The sequence below is a fragment of the Rhinatrema bivittatum genome, chromosome 9 (assembly GCF_901001135.1).
Source record: "Rhinatrema bivittatum chromosome 9, aRhiBiv1.1, whole genome shotgun sequence".
Lineage (NCBI taxonomy): Eukaryota > Metazoa > Chordata > Amphibia > Gymnophiona > Rhinatrematidae > Rhinatrema > Rhinatrema bivittatum.
Genome location: NC_042623.1, coordinates 255,726,465 through 255,745,279, shown reverse-complemented (window position 1 = coordinate 255,745,279; position 18,815 = coordinate 255,726,465). Strand labels below are relative to the sequence as shown.

Here is an 18,815-nt window from a genome sequence, read left to right as displayed (position 1 = left end):
TTGGGGGTGTTTGACGTGGCCATTTGTAAAGAAGCACTCTCTTAAGAGAAGACGTTTTGGAGTACTTGAAGTGGATCAAAAGAAGCTCTTCTAAAGGTTCAGGGTGGTTTACATTTTTATGTGTTATAAAGAAATAAGGTGCAGTAAATTAAAAAAAAGTAGATTTCACATTTTGGAATGGTTACTGATTTATATTGTTTTGATTTTGTGTCATATGTGTTTGGTTTATATGAGTGTGAATGCGTCTGTACGAGAGTGCTTCAAGCATGTGCATGTGTAGAGTTATATTTATGTGGTTTTTAACTTTTGGGTAAAACTGTCACCAGCATATGGATAGTATGTGGTCACGTTGTACAGCATGTGATTTTTATTTGAAATGTGTGTAAATTGTTGGCAATGGATTGTTTACTCTGTATTTTGGTGGACTCTTTTGAATTGCCATTAGTTAATCAATGCCCTTATTTTTTTTTACTTTTTAATAGAAATTACATGTCAACAAAGACTAGTGTGGCAATTTAAATGGGGGGAGGTGCCACTAGATTTCTTATTATTGAAATACAGCATATATTTTTACACAGGTCATCAAAATCATTAGTCTTGAAATAGATTAAAGCTAAAATTACTAATACTGATTGGGTTTTTTTTTTTTTTTTGGACTTTAGCTACCTCACACTTTTGCTAAAGTACTGTTTGGCATTAAGTAGATAAACAGGACTGGTTTTTGCAGTTTTAAATATTCAAGAAAATTGTAGGATCCATTTTAGCATTGCTTAAACTTTCAGATTCTGGAAAGTTTTAAAACTCAGCCACAGCATAAACGGGCGGATTTTCAAAGCCCTGCTCGCGTAAATCCGCCCGGATTTACGCGAGCAGGGCCTTGCGCACCGGCGTGCCTATTTTCCATAGGCTGCCGGTGCGCGTAGGTCCCGGGGTTTTCGGAAGGGGCGTGTCGGGGGCGGGACCCGATGACGCGGTGTTTCGGGGGCGGGACCGGGGGCATGGTGCCGGCCTGGGGGCGTGGTCCAGGCCTTCGGACCAGCCCCCGGGTCGGAGCACGGCGCGCCAGCACTCCTCTGGCGCGCGTAGATTTACGTCTGCTTCTCGCAGGCGTAAATCTACGGACAAAGGTAAGGGGGGGGTTAGATAGGGCCGGGGGGGTGGGTTAGGTAGAGGAAGGGAGGGGAAGGTGAGGGGAGGGCGAAAGAGAGTTCCCTCCGAGGCCGCTCCGATTTCGGAGCGGCCTCGGAGGGAACGGAGACAGGCTGCGCGGCTCAGCGCGCGCCGGCTGCCCAAAATCGGCAGCCTTGCGTGCGCCAATCCAGGATTTTAGAAGATACGCGCGGCTACACGCGTATCTTATAAAATCCAGCGTACTTTTGTTTGCGCCTGGTGCGCAAACAAAAGTACGCGAACGCGCTTTTTTTTAAAATCTACCCCAAAATGTAAACAATAGAGTTTAGATTTCAAGGAAGGCCTGTTTGGGATCACTGTAAAGTTTGATTATAAACAGTGAATTATTGGATAATGATCCATCTTGTAAATATTTGTAGAAAAAAACAGCCACCAAGCTTCTGGTCATATGGATCATTCCAAGGACTTTGGTATATTCCCTTGATTTTCCTAGATTGTTTTAATCCAGTCTTGGATTGTATCCCAAAAAGCTTCATCTGATCTTAATTTACTGATTTGCAAATAGAGGGGTAGATTTTTAAAAAATGCGCGTTCGCATACTTTTGTTGGCACCGGCTGCCGATTTTGGGCAGGCTGCGCGCACCGAGCCGCGCAGCCTGCCTCCGTTCCCTCCGAGGCCGCTCTGAAATCGGAGCAGCCTCGGAGGGAACTCTCTTTCGCCCTCCCCTCACCTTCCCCTCCCTTCCTCTACCTAACCCACCCACCCCCCCCCCCCCCCGGGCCCTATCTAAAACCCCCCCTACCTTTGTCCGCGGATTTACGCCTCCTGGAGGGAGAAGTAAATCTGCACGCGCCAGCGGCCTGCTGGCGCACCGAGACGCAACCCTGGGGCGGTTCCAGAGGGCGCGGCCACGCCCCCGGGCCCGGCCCCCAAAACGCCGCGTCGATCGGCCCTGCCCCCGACACCCCCCGACAAAAAACCCCGGGACTTACGCGAGTCCCGGGGCTCTGCGCGCGCCGGCAGGCCTATGGAAAATAGGCGCGCCGGCGCGCAAGGCCCTGCTCGCGTAAATCCAGGCGGATTTACGCGAGCAGGGCTTTTAAAATCCGCCCCAGAGTGAATGATCGTGATCATTTCTATTTTTTTTTAGTTTAAACTTCAAAGAATATATTTTTTTAAATATTAGAACCACTGCTGGCAAGACAGGAAAACAAGGCAAAAAGGCTAGGCGTGATGGGCAGAAAATTCTACTCTACTATTTAGTACAAAAAGCAAACACTTTTATAAGATAACAATCTTTGAAAGTACGATATGCCAAGAAGACAGATTCCTTGATGTTGCTTCCCATACATTGTTGACTATGACTTCTCTTTATTATGACCTGGATGTGCTATCCGTCCTAGCAAAGTGAGATGTCAGAAAGTGTTTTTCCCCAAGAATAATACATCTTTCCAATACAGTTTTTTGAAAGGCTAGAACATCTCCAATATGTATCATAACTGTAACTGGAAAAGCTTCACAAAACATAATAAGTCAACATGACTAAAATGTCACCAGGCAATTTACCAATCTGCCTTTCACTAGCCTAAAATTTGAGAACCTCTACCTCTTATTATTTAGTGATTGTAATTATGATGGAAAGAGAAGTCTTCATTTTCTGTGCAGAATGATTTTATCTGGCCAGTTCAGATGAATTAGTAAGCAATTCCCAAATTAGATCAAAATACTGAACCATTTTAGCACAGCCATAAATTTCACTTCTCAGAGAGGCTGAATCAAGTCATCAAGCCCCACCTAGCCAGTTGGGTTTCCAGATCATCGCCTAATGAATATACATGAGATATGTTTACTTACATTAGAGGCAGTGAATGCAAATATAGTTTATGCATATTCATTAGGGATATCCTGAAAAAAAACAACCCTATTTTTTGGGAAGGGGGAGAGCAGGGGGCCCTGAAGATCGGTTTGAGCACTACTGACCTAATCCAAAGAAAGAAAATATGTTGGTAACTTTGCTACTTTAAAACAAGAAATGTAAAATAATTATGGAAGGCTTCTGGTGCTAGTCCTAATTGGGATAAAATATATTTCTTCAATATGCATTACATTAGAGCATTCAATACACATTTTACAGATCATTGGAAAAGAGTAAATTGAAAATCGATTACATAAACATGCCAAGATTTATTACCGTACATTAATAAAGGGAAAGGTCCTCCTATAGATGCATTGCCAATGTAATTTTTAAAGCCAATTCTGATGAGATAAGGAACCTAAAAATCAATAAAACATTGCATGATCTTTAACTGTGGTGCACAATAAATGCTGGCTCAATTTAAGGAGTGTTTCATCTTATAGCAAATTTCTGTTTCATCAGTCTTACCTCATTGATGAGTATTACAATGGCTCCAATTACTGTAATTAATTCTCCAGCAAGTCGAAAGAAGTCTTCCCACTGTCTGTATGCATTCTTAAATAGTAAAATAAACTGTTTAGACTCTGAACTAAGCTCAGCCTGTTCAGTAAATGTCTTTGATTTACTCTGTCAGAAGCAATGATCTAGTTTTGATCATTAAAAGGATAATTTTATAACACCATACATAGAGCTAAAGTCTGCATGCAGACTTGAGCTTGAATTTTCGAAGTGGACTTATACGTATAATTCCACTTTGAAAATTAGTGGGTGTGTGCCGAACTCTGGGCAGCAACCGTGCACGTTTGCACCTGCTCTGGAGCAGATGTAAATATATGTATGTGTAGAATAGGCATGTAAATATGTAGATTTACATGCCTATGTTTGAAAATTGAAAGAATGTATTTAAATGGTTTCCCCACCCCAAATCCACTCCCAGTCTGCCCCTTCCTAGTGTGCATACAAGTATGTGCAAAATCACTTCTGTGCATACTTTTATTTGCATACACACACACACCCCTGAGCAGCAATTTTCAAAAGCCCATTTACACACATAAAGCTGGGTCTGATATGGTGATGCATAAACTTTACAGAAAAAAAAAATGTTTGACAACTAATTTAAAGAACCTGAAAGAATTTTCATGGGTTTACCAAATTATTTGCCAACCTTTTTTTGTAATAAATCAGATGCAGATTTCTACAAATCAACAAATCCTCATTGGATTTCTAGAGAATTTGCCATTTCACAGAAACCCACAGCAGGAAAATCAAATGTGGATTTATTTATTTGTATACCGCATTAGCTATGATTCTAAGAGGTTCACAGGAGACAACATCCATAAATATAAAATATAAAGCATATAACATAAAAATGAAATGAAAAAGTCATTAAAAATCATAAAGGACTAGACTAATAAAGTTAACAATATGAAATCAATAAAACATTAAAAAAAAAAACCCCCACCAAACCACAACATAAAAAAATCTAATCCTGAGAGCCATATAACATCCTATAATCAGGCAAATAAAGAACTTACTAAACAAAAGAGTCTTTAGATCTTTCTTAAATGTCTTAAAAAGTGATTGCTTTCAGAGAGGATCGGGCAGACTATTCAATAGGGTAGAGTTTGCCAGTGTAAACAATCTGTCTTGCGACTCAGCAAGCCTGACACGGTGCACCGGGGGGATGTTTAGTAGAGATTGACCAGCAGAGTGCAGGTTCCTTTATGATCTATAGATTTTTAGCGAGAACTGATGCAGCATGGTGTCATGGGAGTGAGCCTTTGTGTGTGGTATGGTTGATGCAGCCTAGTAGATGAACCTACTAGGCCCACACCAACTGCTAGTAGACATCCCTTACTGGGACTGAACAGGAGCTTCACCTGTACCAGCCCCATTCCCTTTAGGTTGAGCCCTTGGGTTCCAGGGTCCAGCAGGTGAGTGTCCCAGAGGAGCAGGAGGGAGAAAGTCCAGACACAGGCAGAGGTCAGGGCAGGCAGTGATCAGGCAGTAATTGGATCCAGGCCAAGGGTCAGGGCAGGCAGCAAGTAGAGAGAGTGGTCGGGGTCCAAAGCAAGAGGCGTAGTCCAGGTCTGTTTGAGACCTGGACTACGGCAGGCAAGTGCGTAGTCCAGGTCACAAACAGAGGTCAGTACCAGGAATCAGGCCAGGACATACAGGACAAGGCAAGACAAGAACGAGACCAGCAAGACGAGCAGGGCAAGGCAAAGCAAGAAGACATAGAGGAAGACAAGGCAGGTCACAGCAAAACCCAGCAGCAAAACAGAGAGGCACACAGAAAGCAACACGCACTACAAACAAGGCAGGGACCTGTTGCTCAGGCTCTGGGAAACAGGTCAGCCAGGCTTATATGGGCAGCCTCCCATGATGTCATCAAGCAGCACCACTAGAGATTTCCCACCATGGGGCCTACTAATGTGGAGATGGAGTGTAGGGAAATGGCAGCCTTCCAGCCACAAAGGAGGAAGCCTCAGCATTGGGTAGGTCCCGGGGTGAGTGCAGCTGGCCAAAATGTTACACACAATACATCATGATTCAAAGATTTATGAATCAGTGTAAAACGTTCGAAAACAATTCATGCAATTTGATGATTTATTTCTGGAAAAATAAAAACATTTCGTCAAATTGAAAACTAGGCTGAAATTCACCTGATTCAAGTTCATCCTCAGATTATTCATTCATTTCTATTGTTATAGAAATATTTGTAGTTCACAAGGCAGTGGTTGCATGCTAATCATGTCAATGTTGAGAAGATGAAAGCTGAGGCAGAAAAACTAAGGGATAGATTTTTAAAAGCCCTACGTATGCCAAATCATGGAGATACGCACATCTTTCGGGCCGGCGTGCATCATGAATATTTTCAGAAGTGTCCATGGATGCGCATTATCTCTGGGAATGCACACACAAGAAAAAGACCAAAAAAGGAGCGGGGACTGTGCTAGACAGGGCATGGGTGGTCCGGGAATTTAAATGGAAATCAGTGCCTAAGTTTTTACGAGCACAAGCGCGCGCTAGGGTCCCCTACTGCGTAACTTTACTTCCGCTATAGATGGTTAAGTTATTAAACAAAAAAAGCTAGGATAGTGAGTGGGGTTTTAAGGGTAGGGGCAGGTAGGGTAAAAGAGAGGTTAGTTAGCTAGGGGGGTTAGGAAGTCCCATCCTGTAAATGGGAAAAGTGGGAACAAATTGGTTTAAGTGGTAATTGCGTCGGCGTGCGTGTATATTAAAATCCCCCCACTTACGCGGTAGAAGCGGCACATGTGTGCATCCATATAAAATGGCGCACACATTTACGTGCATCCAACCAATTTTATAAGATGTGTGCATATACCACGTATGTTATAAAATGACCGTGTCCTTCAGCACAAGCCGGCATACACGCGTTCATATACGCCCACGGGAATGTTTTAAAGTTACCGTCTAATTATATTGCCATCCACAATGAGGCAGTTTTCTCTATTCTATCAGTAAAACAGTTGGGATTTAAGTATCTTAAAAACCCTTTCTTATAAAAATTTAGGGTATAATAAAGCAGAGTGCGGTATAAAATGCATCAATGGAATGATCTCTGCCATGCTTGCTCACTTTCAGATACTTCAGCTGATGTTGATAATCTCACAAATTTTAAAACTGAATCACCCATCCCATTGGCTACCATATCAGACAGCCGTCACTTACTTTCAGGGTTTTCTGTTTCATAACAACAATGTTATTAGTTTCTTCTGATGACATTGGTTCCAGTGGCCGATACAGGCTGCAGATGGTAAATATCACAATGTACATCATATAGCTGCACATCCAAATAAGGAAGTTTTTGTGCCCAAAAGATTGCCACTTATGATTTAACAATTCCTTGATGGGCGTGGTATCAAGTAGATTCCGCACCTGTCAAATATTAAGACTCAGATGTAAGTGTTAGGGCTACATCATTATGATTCCTAATGTTGTATGTTCCTCCTGGAAATGAAAGAAAGAAATGTAACTTGTTTTAAGGAAAGTTACATACACAGATCACAGTGAAGAAGCCCCACCCAATAGAGCAAGCATTACTTAAATTGACTGACATTGCAGTTCCTAAATTTGACTGGCCAAGTTGGGTGACTAGTGTTGAAAATCAGCGCTAGCTGCCTACCTTTCTGGCCCTACCTAATCCTGTCCCCAGGCCCATCTAAAATTTGTTTGGCTAAATTTAGCCATCTAGTGAAATTTAGGGGGTAAAATGTATTCAGTTAGGGCTGGCCAGTTTTCAGAGTCTTTGATCTAGCTGGTTAAGTCTAACTAAGCCAGCCAGCTAGTTCTCTACTGTCAAATTCTTTTACTGTATTTTTTTTTGTTTTGTTTTGTTTTTTTATCTCCACCACTTTGGAAAGTTGTTCCATGCATCTACTTCCCTCATCTTTGACTTGTCTGTAATATGAGTAACATGATATGCTACTGCCAGTTACTATATAGCAAATTATGGAGCCCATCGGCAGAGAAGAGGAAGTGGGTGGATCCCCTGGAAATAAAGGTATAGGAAGCAGGGCAAGTCTGTTTGTGGATGCCTTCAGAATTTGGAGCCCTTGGCGTAAGCCTATGTTGCTTGTGCTGTGCACAGATCAGGAAGATCTGGAGACTCAGAAACCCAGATTTGCATCCCAAATTTATTCCTTACAGAGCCTTGAAAAGCTTGCTAGCAATGTTAGTCTGTATCTGATGATATGGACTCCTGTCCTTGGAAGCTTTGCCTCACTAAATCTGAAAGTCTATAAGGTGCCTCCAGCCTCTGTGCCACTTTCACGTACGATAACGGTCCTTGTACAGATCCCTTACCGAAATCATTCTTTCTCCATCCTAGGCATTATACAGTATGATACCGCTCACATATTCCAGCCATGGTACCACCCTAGAGAGAGCTTCATTTTTCCAAATTTAGAAAGATAAAAACAAACGACAATCAGAGAAATTTACCTGAGGATTTTTACTAGTCGTTATAATATCCAGTACCGATTTCTGATCACTCCAAGAGTCAATGTAAGTCAGGTCATAAATGCAGTAAGAAATGGTCCCCATAGTCCAATAAGCTTTCTTTTGCTTTTGCACCAGGTAGTTAAACATCTGTAATATCATAAGAACTCCAAATTTATCTTAAATGGGAAAAGGGGCTCAGCTTCTTGGGTAGATCTCTTTTACAGCAAAGTAATGTATATTATTTAATCTAAAATGACAGAAATGTTCCTTAATCTGTAATGAGTAAGGCTCTACCCTAGCCAGATATGCCAGCAGTGGGGAAGATCCAGACCCTGTGAGGTGACCCATTTCTTTTTTAAAGTAATTTTAAAATTGCACTAAGGCATTCTAGGGTGCTAGTATTCACCAACAACATACCCTGCTGTGCCTTGCTTAAATATTTATAAACAGTGACATTCATCATAGGAAGAATGGAAACATCTAAACCTTTTCAATGCATCAAACTAATATAGCCGTAAAAAATAAATAAAATGATTCCCCCCCCCCCACCCTCAGAAAACAAAATTAAAATGTTCATTGAACCAAAAGGATAAAGGAAATACCAAATGTTTGTGTATAGATCTGACAAGAAATAAATGAACACGGTCATTTAAGAAAATCTGAACATCAAAATTAGTTTGCAGGTGGCTGAAACAATCATTGATTCCTCACATGTCCCTCAGTCACCAATTTGCTATGAAATCAAACATAAAGCTATCGTACATTCACTTGTGTTCTCTGCCACAGTCATCTACGGGCTGTCATCTAACCATATGCTTTTAAAGAAATGGCCAGGAAAAAAAAAAAAGTATTCAGTCTTCACAACCTATTTCTGTGTTCAACTTTTTTTTGAACGGGAAGTAATTCCCATGTCATGGAGTTCATAACAGGCCTTGTCAGACATTTAACAGGTGACTAAAGGACTGCAAGTCGGATAGGGATAATCAGCACACTCACTTTGGCGTCTCCTTCAGAAACTGCAAGTTTCAATGGGGTCAGGCCATCTTTATTTGTGAGGCTTTCCACTAACTGGAACGTTTTCTGAGGCAGAAGCATTGTCAGCAAGTCATACACATGATAGACCATTTCATTATCCGACTGCAACACCAGCATATGCAGCACAGTGTTTCCTGTAATGAGTCAATACAGAGGGACAATTTCAGGAAAGAAAAATCTGGAAAATCTACAAGCTATTGTTTTTGAGGAAAAGAAGGCTCAATGAAAATACATATCTGCAACAGAGAATGAATGGCAAGTGCAGAAATGCTCAGTTTCAATGCCTCTCTCAAATAAAATATTTATTATTTCAGAGCCAGTTTGTGCTTATCATTGCTTCTATCATGTCCATTTCTTCATCGAATATTTTCAAATTAATTAATTAGTTAATTTACTTTTGCATTCATTCTAGTCAATGTACACACTTTAACACTCTAACAGCCTTGGTTATTTTTCACAGATCTGATCAGTTCAATCTTATTATGCTGCTATTATCTTTCTATTTCTTCACCACCAAGAATTCATCTGAAGAAAACAGGAAAAAGCATAAGCATTGGCAAGTTAAATGTAAAACATTGATAAGACAGGCTAAGAAAGAATTTGAAAGCAAGTTGGCTATAGAGGCAAAAACTCATAATAAAAACTTTAAAAAATATAACTGAAGCAGAAAGCATTCGAGCGAATTAGTTGGACTTTTAGATGACTGAGGGGTTAAAGGGGCACTTAGGAAGATAAGGCCATCGTGGAAAGACTAAATTAATTCTTTGCTTCAGTGTTTACCAATGAGAATATTGGGGGGATACTCATTCCAGAGATGGTTTTCAAGGGTGATGATTCAGATTAACAATCAAATCATGGTGAACCTGGAAGATGTAGTAGGCAAGATTAACAAAATGAAGATAGCAATTCACCTGGACCAGATGGTCCATCAAAAATGAAATTTTAGGCCTATTACTAGTAATTTATAAACTATCATTAAAATCATCCATTGAACTTGAGGGTGGCCAACCTAACCCCAATATTTATAAGGGCTCCAGGGAGATTCAGAAAACTATAGAGCAGTGATCCTGACTTCAATGCCAGGAAAAATCATAGAAACTATTCTAAAGAACAAAATCACAAAACATATAGATAGACATGGTTTAATGGGATACAGCCAGCATGGATTTACCTAAGGAAAGTCTTGCCTCACAAATCTGCTATTTTGAAGGGGTTAATAAACGTGAATAAAGGTGAACCATTAGATGTAATGCATTTGGATTTTCAGAAGGGGTTTGACAAAGTCCTTCATGAGAGGCTTCTAAGAAAACTAAAAAGTCATGGGATAGGAGACAATGTCCTTTTATGGACTGCAAACTAGTTAAAAGACAGGAAATAAAGAAGTAGGATTAAATGCTCAGTTTTCTCAGTGGAAAAAGGTAAACAGTGAAGTGCTTCAGGGATCTGTATTTGGACCGGTGCTTTTTAATAGATTATAAATGATCTGGAAAACTAGTGAGATGACACTATTATTCGGAGTAGTTAAATCACAAGGAGATTGCGATACATTGCAGGACCACCTTGCGAGACTGGAAGATTGGGCATCCAAACGGCAGATGAAATTTAATGTGAACAAGTGCAAGTTGATGCATATAGAGAAAAATAACCCATTTTGTAGTTTCATGATGTTAGGTTCCATATTAGGAGTTACCACCCAGGATAAAGATCTAGGTGTCATAGTGGATAATACATTAAAATAATTGGCTCTGTATGCCACCTTGGTCAAAAAAGCAAACAGAATGTTATGAATTAATAGGAAGGGAATAGTGAATAAAATGGAGAATGTCATAAAGCCTCTGTATCACTCCATGGTGAGATTGCACATTGAATAGTGTGTGCAATTCTGGTTGCCGCATTTAAAAAATATATAGTTGCACTGAGAAGGTACAGAAAAGGGCTACCAAAATGATAAAAGGGAATAGAAAAGCTCCCCTATGAGGAAAAGTTAGAGGTTAGAGCTGTTCACTCAACGCACAATTAAGCTCTGGAATTTGTTGCCAGAGGATGTGGTTAGTGCAGTTAGTGTAGCTGTGTTCAAAAAAGGTTTGGATAGGTTATTGGAGGAGAAGTCCATTAACGGCTATTAATCAAGTTGACTTAGGGAATAGCCACTGCTATTAATTGCATCAGTAACATGGGATCTTCTTAGTGTTTGGGTAATTGCCAGGTTCTTGTGGCTTGGTTTGGCCTCTGTTGGAAACAGGATGCTGGGCTTGATGGACCCTTGGTCTGACCCAGCAAGGCAATTTCTTATGTTCTTTTGTTCTTATGGAAGAAAAATTTAAAAAATAGCATTTTTAATATTTAATTCCTTTTAAAACATTGGTCAGTTTTCCCAATGGAGAAATATAAATAGTGGAGTGTCCCAGGTTCTGTACTCAGACCAGTGCTGTTTTATATATTCATAAATGAAAAGGGAGTAGCATTGAGTGAGGTGATCAAACTTGCAGATGACACATAATTATTCAAAGTTGTTAAAACAGAAGCAGGTTGTGAAGAACTGCAGAAGGACTTTGCAAGACCGGTATCTGGGCTTCCCTGTACACAGCGTGTTTGTTCTTCCTGGCTATGCCCAATAATTCCCTCTCGGGTCCCTTGTCCCTTGTCCCTTGTTATTGTGATTTCTCAATCTGTATCTTATTTGATATTCTTATTTTATGTATGTACTTTTCGCACTCTGCTGCGAACTATGGTGTTATGTGAGAGAAAAAAAATCTTTTTTAAATAATTAAATCTAAATGGCAGAAGAAATTTAATGTTGACAAGTGCAAAGTAATGCAAACAGAAAAAAAATAAATCTAACTATAGTTACTCATTGCCAGGTTCTATATTAGGAGTCACCGAAAAAGGCGTCATTGTGGACAATACTTCAAAATCCTCAGCAACGGCCAAAAAGAAAATAAAATGATTCAAAAAAGAATAGAAAATGAAATGAAAAAAATATCATAATGCCTCTGTATTAAACCATGGCACAACTGCACCTTGAGTACTGTCTGAGGTTCTGGTCATCCCAACTCAAAAAAGATAGAGCATAACTAGAAAAGGTACAGAGTAGTGGGAACAAAAATGATAGGGGATGGAACTGCTTCCTTATGAAGAAAGGTTAAACAAGTTTAGGGCTCTTCAGCTTGGAGAAGAGGCGGCAGAGAAGGATCATGATAGAGGTTTATAAAATCATGAGTGGTGTGGAAAAGCTAAATAAGGAATGGCTGTTTACTCATACAAATAGTACGAAAACTAGGGGCCCTCCATGAAACTAACAGACAGCAGATTTAAAACTAATCGGAGAAAGTATTTTTCACTCAAAGCATAATCAAGTCATGGAATTTGCTGCCAGAGGACGTGGTCAAGGCATCTGGCATAACTGGATTTAAAAGAGGTCAGAATAAATTCCTGACCATTTAGACAGATTTGGGAAAGACAACCTGGGAGTGAACAAGAAACTGATCTTTTCTTTGGGATCTGCTAGGTTCTTGTGATCCAGCTTGGCCACTATTGGAGACAAGATGCTGGGCTTGACGTATTTTTGATCTGATTCAGCAGCACATATCTTATGTTTCTATTTATAGACCATCCTTCATGGCTAAATAACCAGCACAATAGCAGTGTACAGCAGCAAGCAGGCCACTTAAGCCAGGGCTGGTCAACTCCAGTCCTCAAGAGCCACAAAACAGCCTGGTATTCAAAATAGCCACAATGAATACACATGAGAAATTTGCACGTAATGGAGGTAAGTGCATACAAATCTATCTCATGCATATTTGTTATGGATATGCTGAAAACCAGACCTATTTGCGGATCACCCCTGGTTTAAGTGGTATATAATAAAATTATAATAAAAGTACAAAACAAACATCTAAAACCATACCATTCAATTAGGCCAAATGAAATGAATACTTAAAAACAACTCAAGAAATTAATAGAAATCAACTATATCTTTAAAAATAAACTTATTGGACATGAATCCAATATTCTCCCACCTACACAATATGGATTCCGAAAACACCTCAGTACTGAATCCCTACTTCTCTCCCTTACTGATACCCTCATCAAAGGAATGGATGCCGGCAACTCCTATCTCATTGCCATGCTGGACATCTCCGCTGCCTTTGATACCGTAAATCATAACATCCTCATCAACACCCTCATTAGTATAGGAATCTCAGGTACTGCTCTTTCTTGGATTAAGTCCTTCCTCCAAAACCGTACCTACACAGTCCTCACTGACAACTTTACATCCCCCCCTGTCAATCTCGACTGTGGCGTCCCTCAAGGTTCCTCCCTATCCTCCACCTTATTTAACATTTACATGCTCCCCCTTACAAACCTCCTCTCCAACCTTGGTATTACTCACTTCATCTACGCAGATGATGTGCAAATCCTCATCCCCTTCACAAACTCTGTACTCACCGCAATCCAAAAATGGAACACCATCCTCACCTCCATAAACCAGCTCTTCACTGACATGCACCTAGCCCTCAATCCACAAAAAACCGAACTCCTCCTCATCTCCTCTAAATATGCATCCATACCCATTCCTTCCACTCTCCATTCCCCCAACTTTCTTTCTAACACAAGAAACCTTGGTATCATACTTGATAACCAACTTACCTTCAAACCATACATCAAATCCATCCTTAGCAGTTGCTATTTCAAACTTCAAACCCTCAAAAAACTCAAACCCCTTCTCTACTTCTCTGACTTCCGTACGGTACTCCAATCCTTAATTTCTCTAAAATTGACTACTGTAACTCTCTCCTACTTGGACTCCCTTCCACCCACATCAAACCTCTCCAACTCCTTCAGAACGCTACCGCTCGTATCCTCACTAATGTAAAAAAAAAAGACCACATTACCCCCACCCTCATTAATCTCCACTGGCTTCCCATTCACTCACGAATTATTTACAAGACGCTTACCCTCATCCACAAAAGCATCACCAACGAACATTACAACTGGCTAAACCCACCTTTCCTTCCTCGTACCTCCACTAGACCTACCCGCTCATCACTCCAAGGAACCCTTATTCCTCCTTCCATAAAATCCACAAGACTCATTTCCACCACCAATAGAGCCCTTTCCCTCGCAGGCCCCTCCCTTTGGAATTCAATGCCTCTTGACCTACGCACAGAAACTTCCACTCCCACTTTCAAAAAGAATCTCAAAACCTGGCTCTTCCTCCAAGCATACCCCCAATCATTTTCACCACCTACTAACACTCTCACCCAACCTTCATCTCTCACCAATACCCCCCAAAAATCCTTTAATCCCCTCCAGGAACCACACCCAACACTTAACCCCCTTTCCCTCTAAGAACTTCAAACACTTCATTCAACCCCTTACTTTAAAATAATGTGTCTGTTTTATCCGCACTTATACAATTCCATACATAACCAGTGTACATACCATCCGCTCCTCAAATCCATGTACATATCTTATCCTTATGTATCTGTTCTCACCCTCCCCCACACCCCCTTTTTGTCTCTATCCCCCCTATCCCTCCCTCCCCAAGTTATTTAGTTATCTGCTTTGTTACTGTGTTACATATTGTTCTTTGTAAAGGCCTCGCCTATATATTCTTTGTTTATAAGTTACTTGTAAACCGGCACGATGTGCAAACGGTTGCCGGTATATAAAATCAAATAAATAAAATAAAATAAATGAATCCGTTACTTAACATGGAATAAATATGAACTGAGCAATAATGATACTTGTTTTTTAGTGCTGGACATATGCAGTATTATACAATATCTTCCCTAAAGAGCTTACAGTCTATAGTGAATAAAGCAACTGGCCCATGGTCACAAGAAGTAGGAGAAGCAGGATTTGAACTCTGGCTTCCCTGGGTCTATCCACTAGCCCACTCCTCCACCCAAGCTCAAAGCATGCTGATCTTCTGTGATTATGCATTTTAAACATATATCAATGTATTCTGTCCACACAAAAGCCTGTTATGCACTGTGAGAAAAAAATATCAGTATAATACTGCATATGTCCAGTACTAAAAAATAAGTATCTTATTGCTCAGTTAATATTTATTCCATGTTAAGTAACGGATTCATGTTCAATAAGTTTATTTTTAAATATATAGTTGATTTCTATTAATTTCTTGAATTGTTTTTAAGCATTTCATTTGGCCTAATTGAATGGTATGGTTTTAGATGTTTATTTTGTACTGGTATATTTGAAAATATTGTTAACACAATGCTAACCATGATGTAGTCAAACTATCAGCCTGAAATTGAAGATAAAATATTGAAACAACTGCAGACTCACAAGAGATATCATGGAACATAACATGCAAATTGCAATCAGGAAACACAAAGCTTAATCAAAAGTATTTTCAGGAACTAATTTGTAAGGATGTGCTTTCATCTGAAATGACAGACAATGTCAATGACATAGTTTCATATCATCTTTTAAAAGAAACAGTAAAAAAAACCAAAAAACAAAAACCCTACAAAATTCTGGTTTTATTTTCTTTCATTTTTAGTGCACTCTATTTCTGATTTGCAAATAGCATGCACTATTCTAGAACAGCTGAACAAATAAAATAAAACCCTGAACAAATGGAATTTGGATAAAATTGCTCCCAATGAAACAAAATGAAAAGAATTTACATTTCTTGGCCTGCACACCCCTATTACTATTCCATCATTTTTAGATCTTCTTTTATTTCAAACTCCTTTTCTATTAATTTTTTATCCACGAGAGCATCTGCTGACATAGAAACAAAAAGAGATATGAATGAAAGCTCATATCTATGAACGATATGTTAAACCAGGCACAATTAGTGTAGACCTACCTAAGGAATCTTGTGCTTCTAGAGGCGCTTTGTAACTGATCAGAAGTCTGATGATTTCTCATTCCCAGTACATGCTGCAAAAGACAGCGGGTACTCCCCTGCCAGTGGAAGAAGAATCACAAATGAGAGCAGAGGACATTTATGCGAAAATTGTGGACAGCCCAACTCTTTGAGGTCCAATATACTAAAGGAAGAAAAATAAATTGCAAATGCCACCTGTGGGCAAAACATTAACGTATTCATTCATTGAGACGGCAACTAATACTGGCACGCACAGGCGCACGTGCTTGACGGCGCCTGTGCGCCGTCAAGCAACGTGCGCCTGTGCGTGCCATTTTACAACATACACGCCATTTACAACATACACGCCATTTACAACATACACGCGTATATGCCAGCATGTTATAAAAATAATCTGGATGTGTGTACATGTGCGCACAATTTTAAATGGACGTGCGCATCTACCGCGTAAGTGTGGAAATTTTATAAGGGACGCGCGCCAACGCCATAGCTAATTTTCCAAGTTTGTTTTCAGTTCACCCAGTTTAGGGATAGGCCCCCCCCCCCTCCTAATTTATTAGCCTCTCTTTCTTCCTATTAGCCCCAGCCCTTAACACCCTGCTTATCAGCCTAGATTTCTTTGTTTTTTTTTTTACTTACACACCAACCATAGAAGTAGTGAGGTTATGCGGCAGGGGACCCCAGTGCACCTGTGTGCCTTATGCGCACATCTCTCGGCCTTCCCCCAAAACGCCCACAACCCTCCCCTTTTTCTAAACATTTGACTTGTGCAGGTAGCGGGAGATACGTGTGAACCTGGGCGGCTTATAAAAACTGCTCGGCGTGCGCCGGCCCGTCTAGTGCGCGTATCTCCTGGGTTAGGCACATGTAGGGCTTTTAAAAGTCATCTTTTTAGTGAATGCCTGGGGTGAGGTTCTAGGTGACATATAAAATAATAAAATTTATGATCAAATAATAAAGCAAAAAGAAATGACTTAAAAGCTAATTTTAGGACAGCATTTTAATAATGGCTCTATGAGGAAGCCAAGCAGAACAGATGCAAGTTCAACGAGCCCTTGAAGGTTTTTGTAGTTATCATCAACCGAAGGCTCTCTGACAAAGAGTTCCAAAGAACAGGAGCTGTAACGGAAAACATTCTCTCTAGGTGTACCATATAGATAGAGGGGGATGTCCAGAAGCCCTCTCTGAAAACGAGTGAAGAACAGGAGGTGGAGTCAACTCCACTGTTGAAAGGATGACCAGACCTCTCTGGGTACAATTTGCTTCCCCATACACAGAATCCCCTACAGGATCTGTGTATGCAGACCTCTCTCATACATATTCATTGCGGATATTCTGAAAACCAGGCCACTTTGTGGCTTTTGATGACTGGAATTGGCCATCCCTGAACCACTGGCCAGATACGGCATGTTCTCATAGATCTCTGGTTCCTCCAACATAACGAAAAAGATTCTCTTTACATAAGATCCATAGAAGCACAGTAGATGAGGACAGATAAAGAGCAATTAGCCCATTCAATCTGTCCAGCTATTCCTGTCCACACTACTGAGGATACATCCAGGCTGACAACTATAGAAGCTTGACCATGTGTAGGAAATCACTCCGTATCCAAGTCAAACTGGGTCACACCAGTGATCGATTTAGCCCAGCATCCTGTCTCTGACATTGGCAAACCGCAGGTGCTTAGAGGAATTTTATGAGAAGCAGTGCACGTGAAGAGAGATTCATCTCGTCATACATTTCTAATTCAGTTATGCTATTTGCTTCTACACTGCCTTTTTTTTTTTTTACTTTTATTGCATGGTCATTATTTATTTCAGATTACCAAAAAAAAAAAAGAAAAGTTACAGTAATAACTAGTAAGAGTCCTTACCAAAATAGCCCAAAGATTCTTTCCCGGGCAAGAAACAAGTGCCAAATGCTCGAGCATGGATAACGTCAGCTCCACGTTTCAGTAAGTGTTGTACAGCATCCACATCTTGTTTGAGGATTGCTATATGGAGAGGAGTTTCACCTGGAAAATACCGAAAGGTTTCAGTGCCTGCAGCAACTATGTTTACTGAGAGAAATGGAAGAACAGAGGGGCAGTTCTGTAGTGCAGACCTGAGGTTCAGACGTTGGCATTCTTCTTTCTACAGTAGAGACTGTATGCAGAATGCAGTAGCATTTGTGAGCAGGTACTACCCAATAAAGACTCAGTATGGAGTGAATTTTCAAAAGGTGCTGCATGAAAAAATGAGCATATATATGCATATGTGAAGCATCCGTGCATATTCCACATTTTATAAACAGGTCACATATGTGTGTATGTGTGCTTTTCTCAAGTAGAAGTACAAATGAAAAAAAAAGGTGTGTCAGAGGCATGGTGGGGCATGGTTGCACATATGTGCACAATGAGCTATTTTAAAAGCAACTTACACATGAACGTCATCAACACTGCACTAGTAGATTTACTACAGTTCAATTATGTACCAAGTTCAAACAGTGTTTTTCAACTTGGTATTTGGCAGACTGACTTCTCTGGGTGAGTGGACATGGAAGCAGGTTAGGGGGTGAGAATTAGCGTATGTGGGACAGACTGGACCATACTGGGGGATAAATGAGACAGACTGGGCCATACTGGGCGTTGGGAGTCAGTGGTGGAGAATCTAACTTCAAAATGACTAATAGGCTTATGAATATTCACTGCACAATGGTTGAATAGGGAGAGAAAACAGCAGAGGATGTATCCCTTACAGAGACTATACAGGAATAAGGGCACAATTTTTGGATCTGTCAGAGAAGCAAGTCCTGCACAGGTTCAGATTCAATAAGGAAACCATACTGTACCTATGCCAATAGTTAGAGTAGGATCTGCAGGGGCCATGCTTTGCCAGTACACATAAAGGTCACCTCCACCC

General features: G+C 40.5%; 1 protein-coding gene across 1 annotated transcript in view; it reads right to left on the bottom strand.

The window, feature by feature from the left end:
* The window catches only part of LOC115099077 (transient receptor potential cation channel subfamily V member 6-like), a 64,246-nt gene that overhangs the window by 32,539 nt on the left and 12,892 nt on the right, over nt 1-18,815 (bottom strand). Inside the window, 8 exon segments of the mRNA XM_029616382.1 lie at nt 3,329-3,405; nt 3,516-3,602; nt 6,744-6,950; nt 8,016-8,162; nt 9,012-9,184; nt 15,895-15,954; nt 15,957-15,992; nt 17,789-17,929. Coding sequence (XP_029472242.1) covers nt 3,329-3,405; nt 3,516-3,602; nt 6,744-6,950; nt 8,016-8,162; nt 9,012-9,184; nt 15,895-15,954; nt 15,957-15,992; nt 17,789-17,929 — 928 coding nt within the window.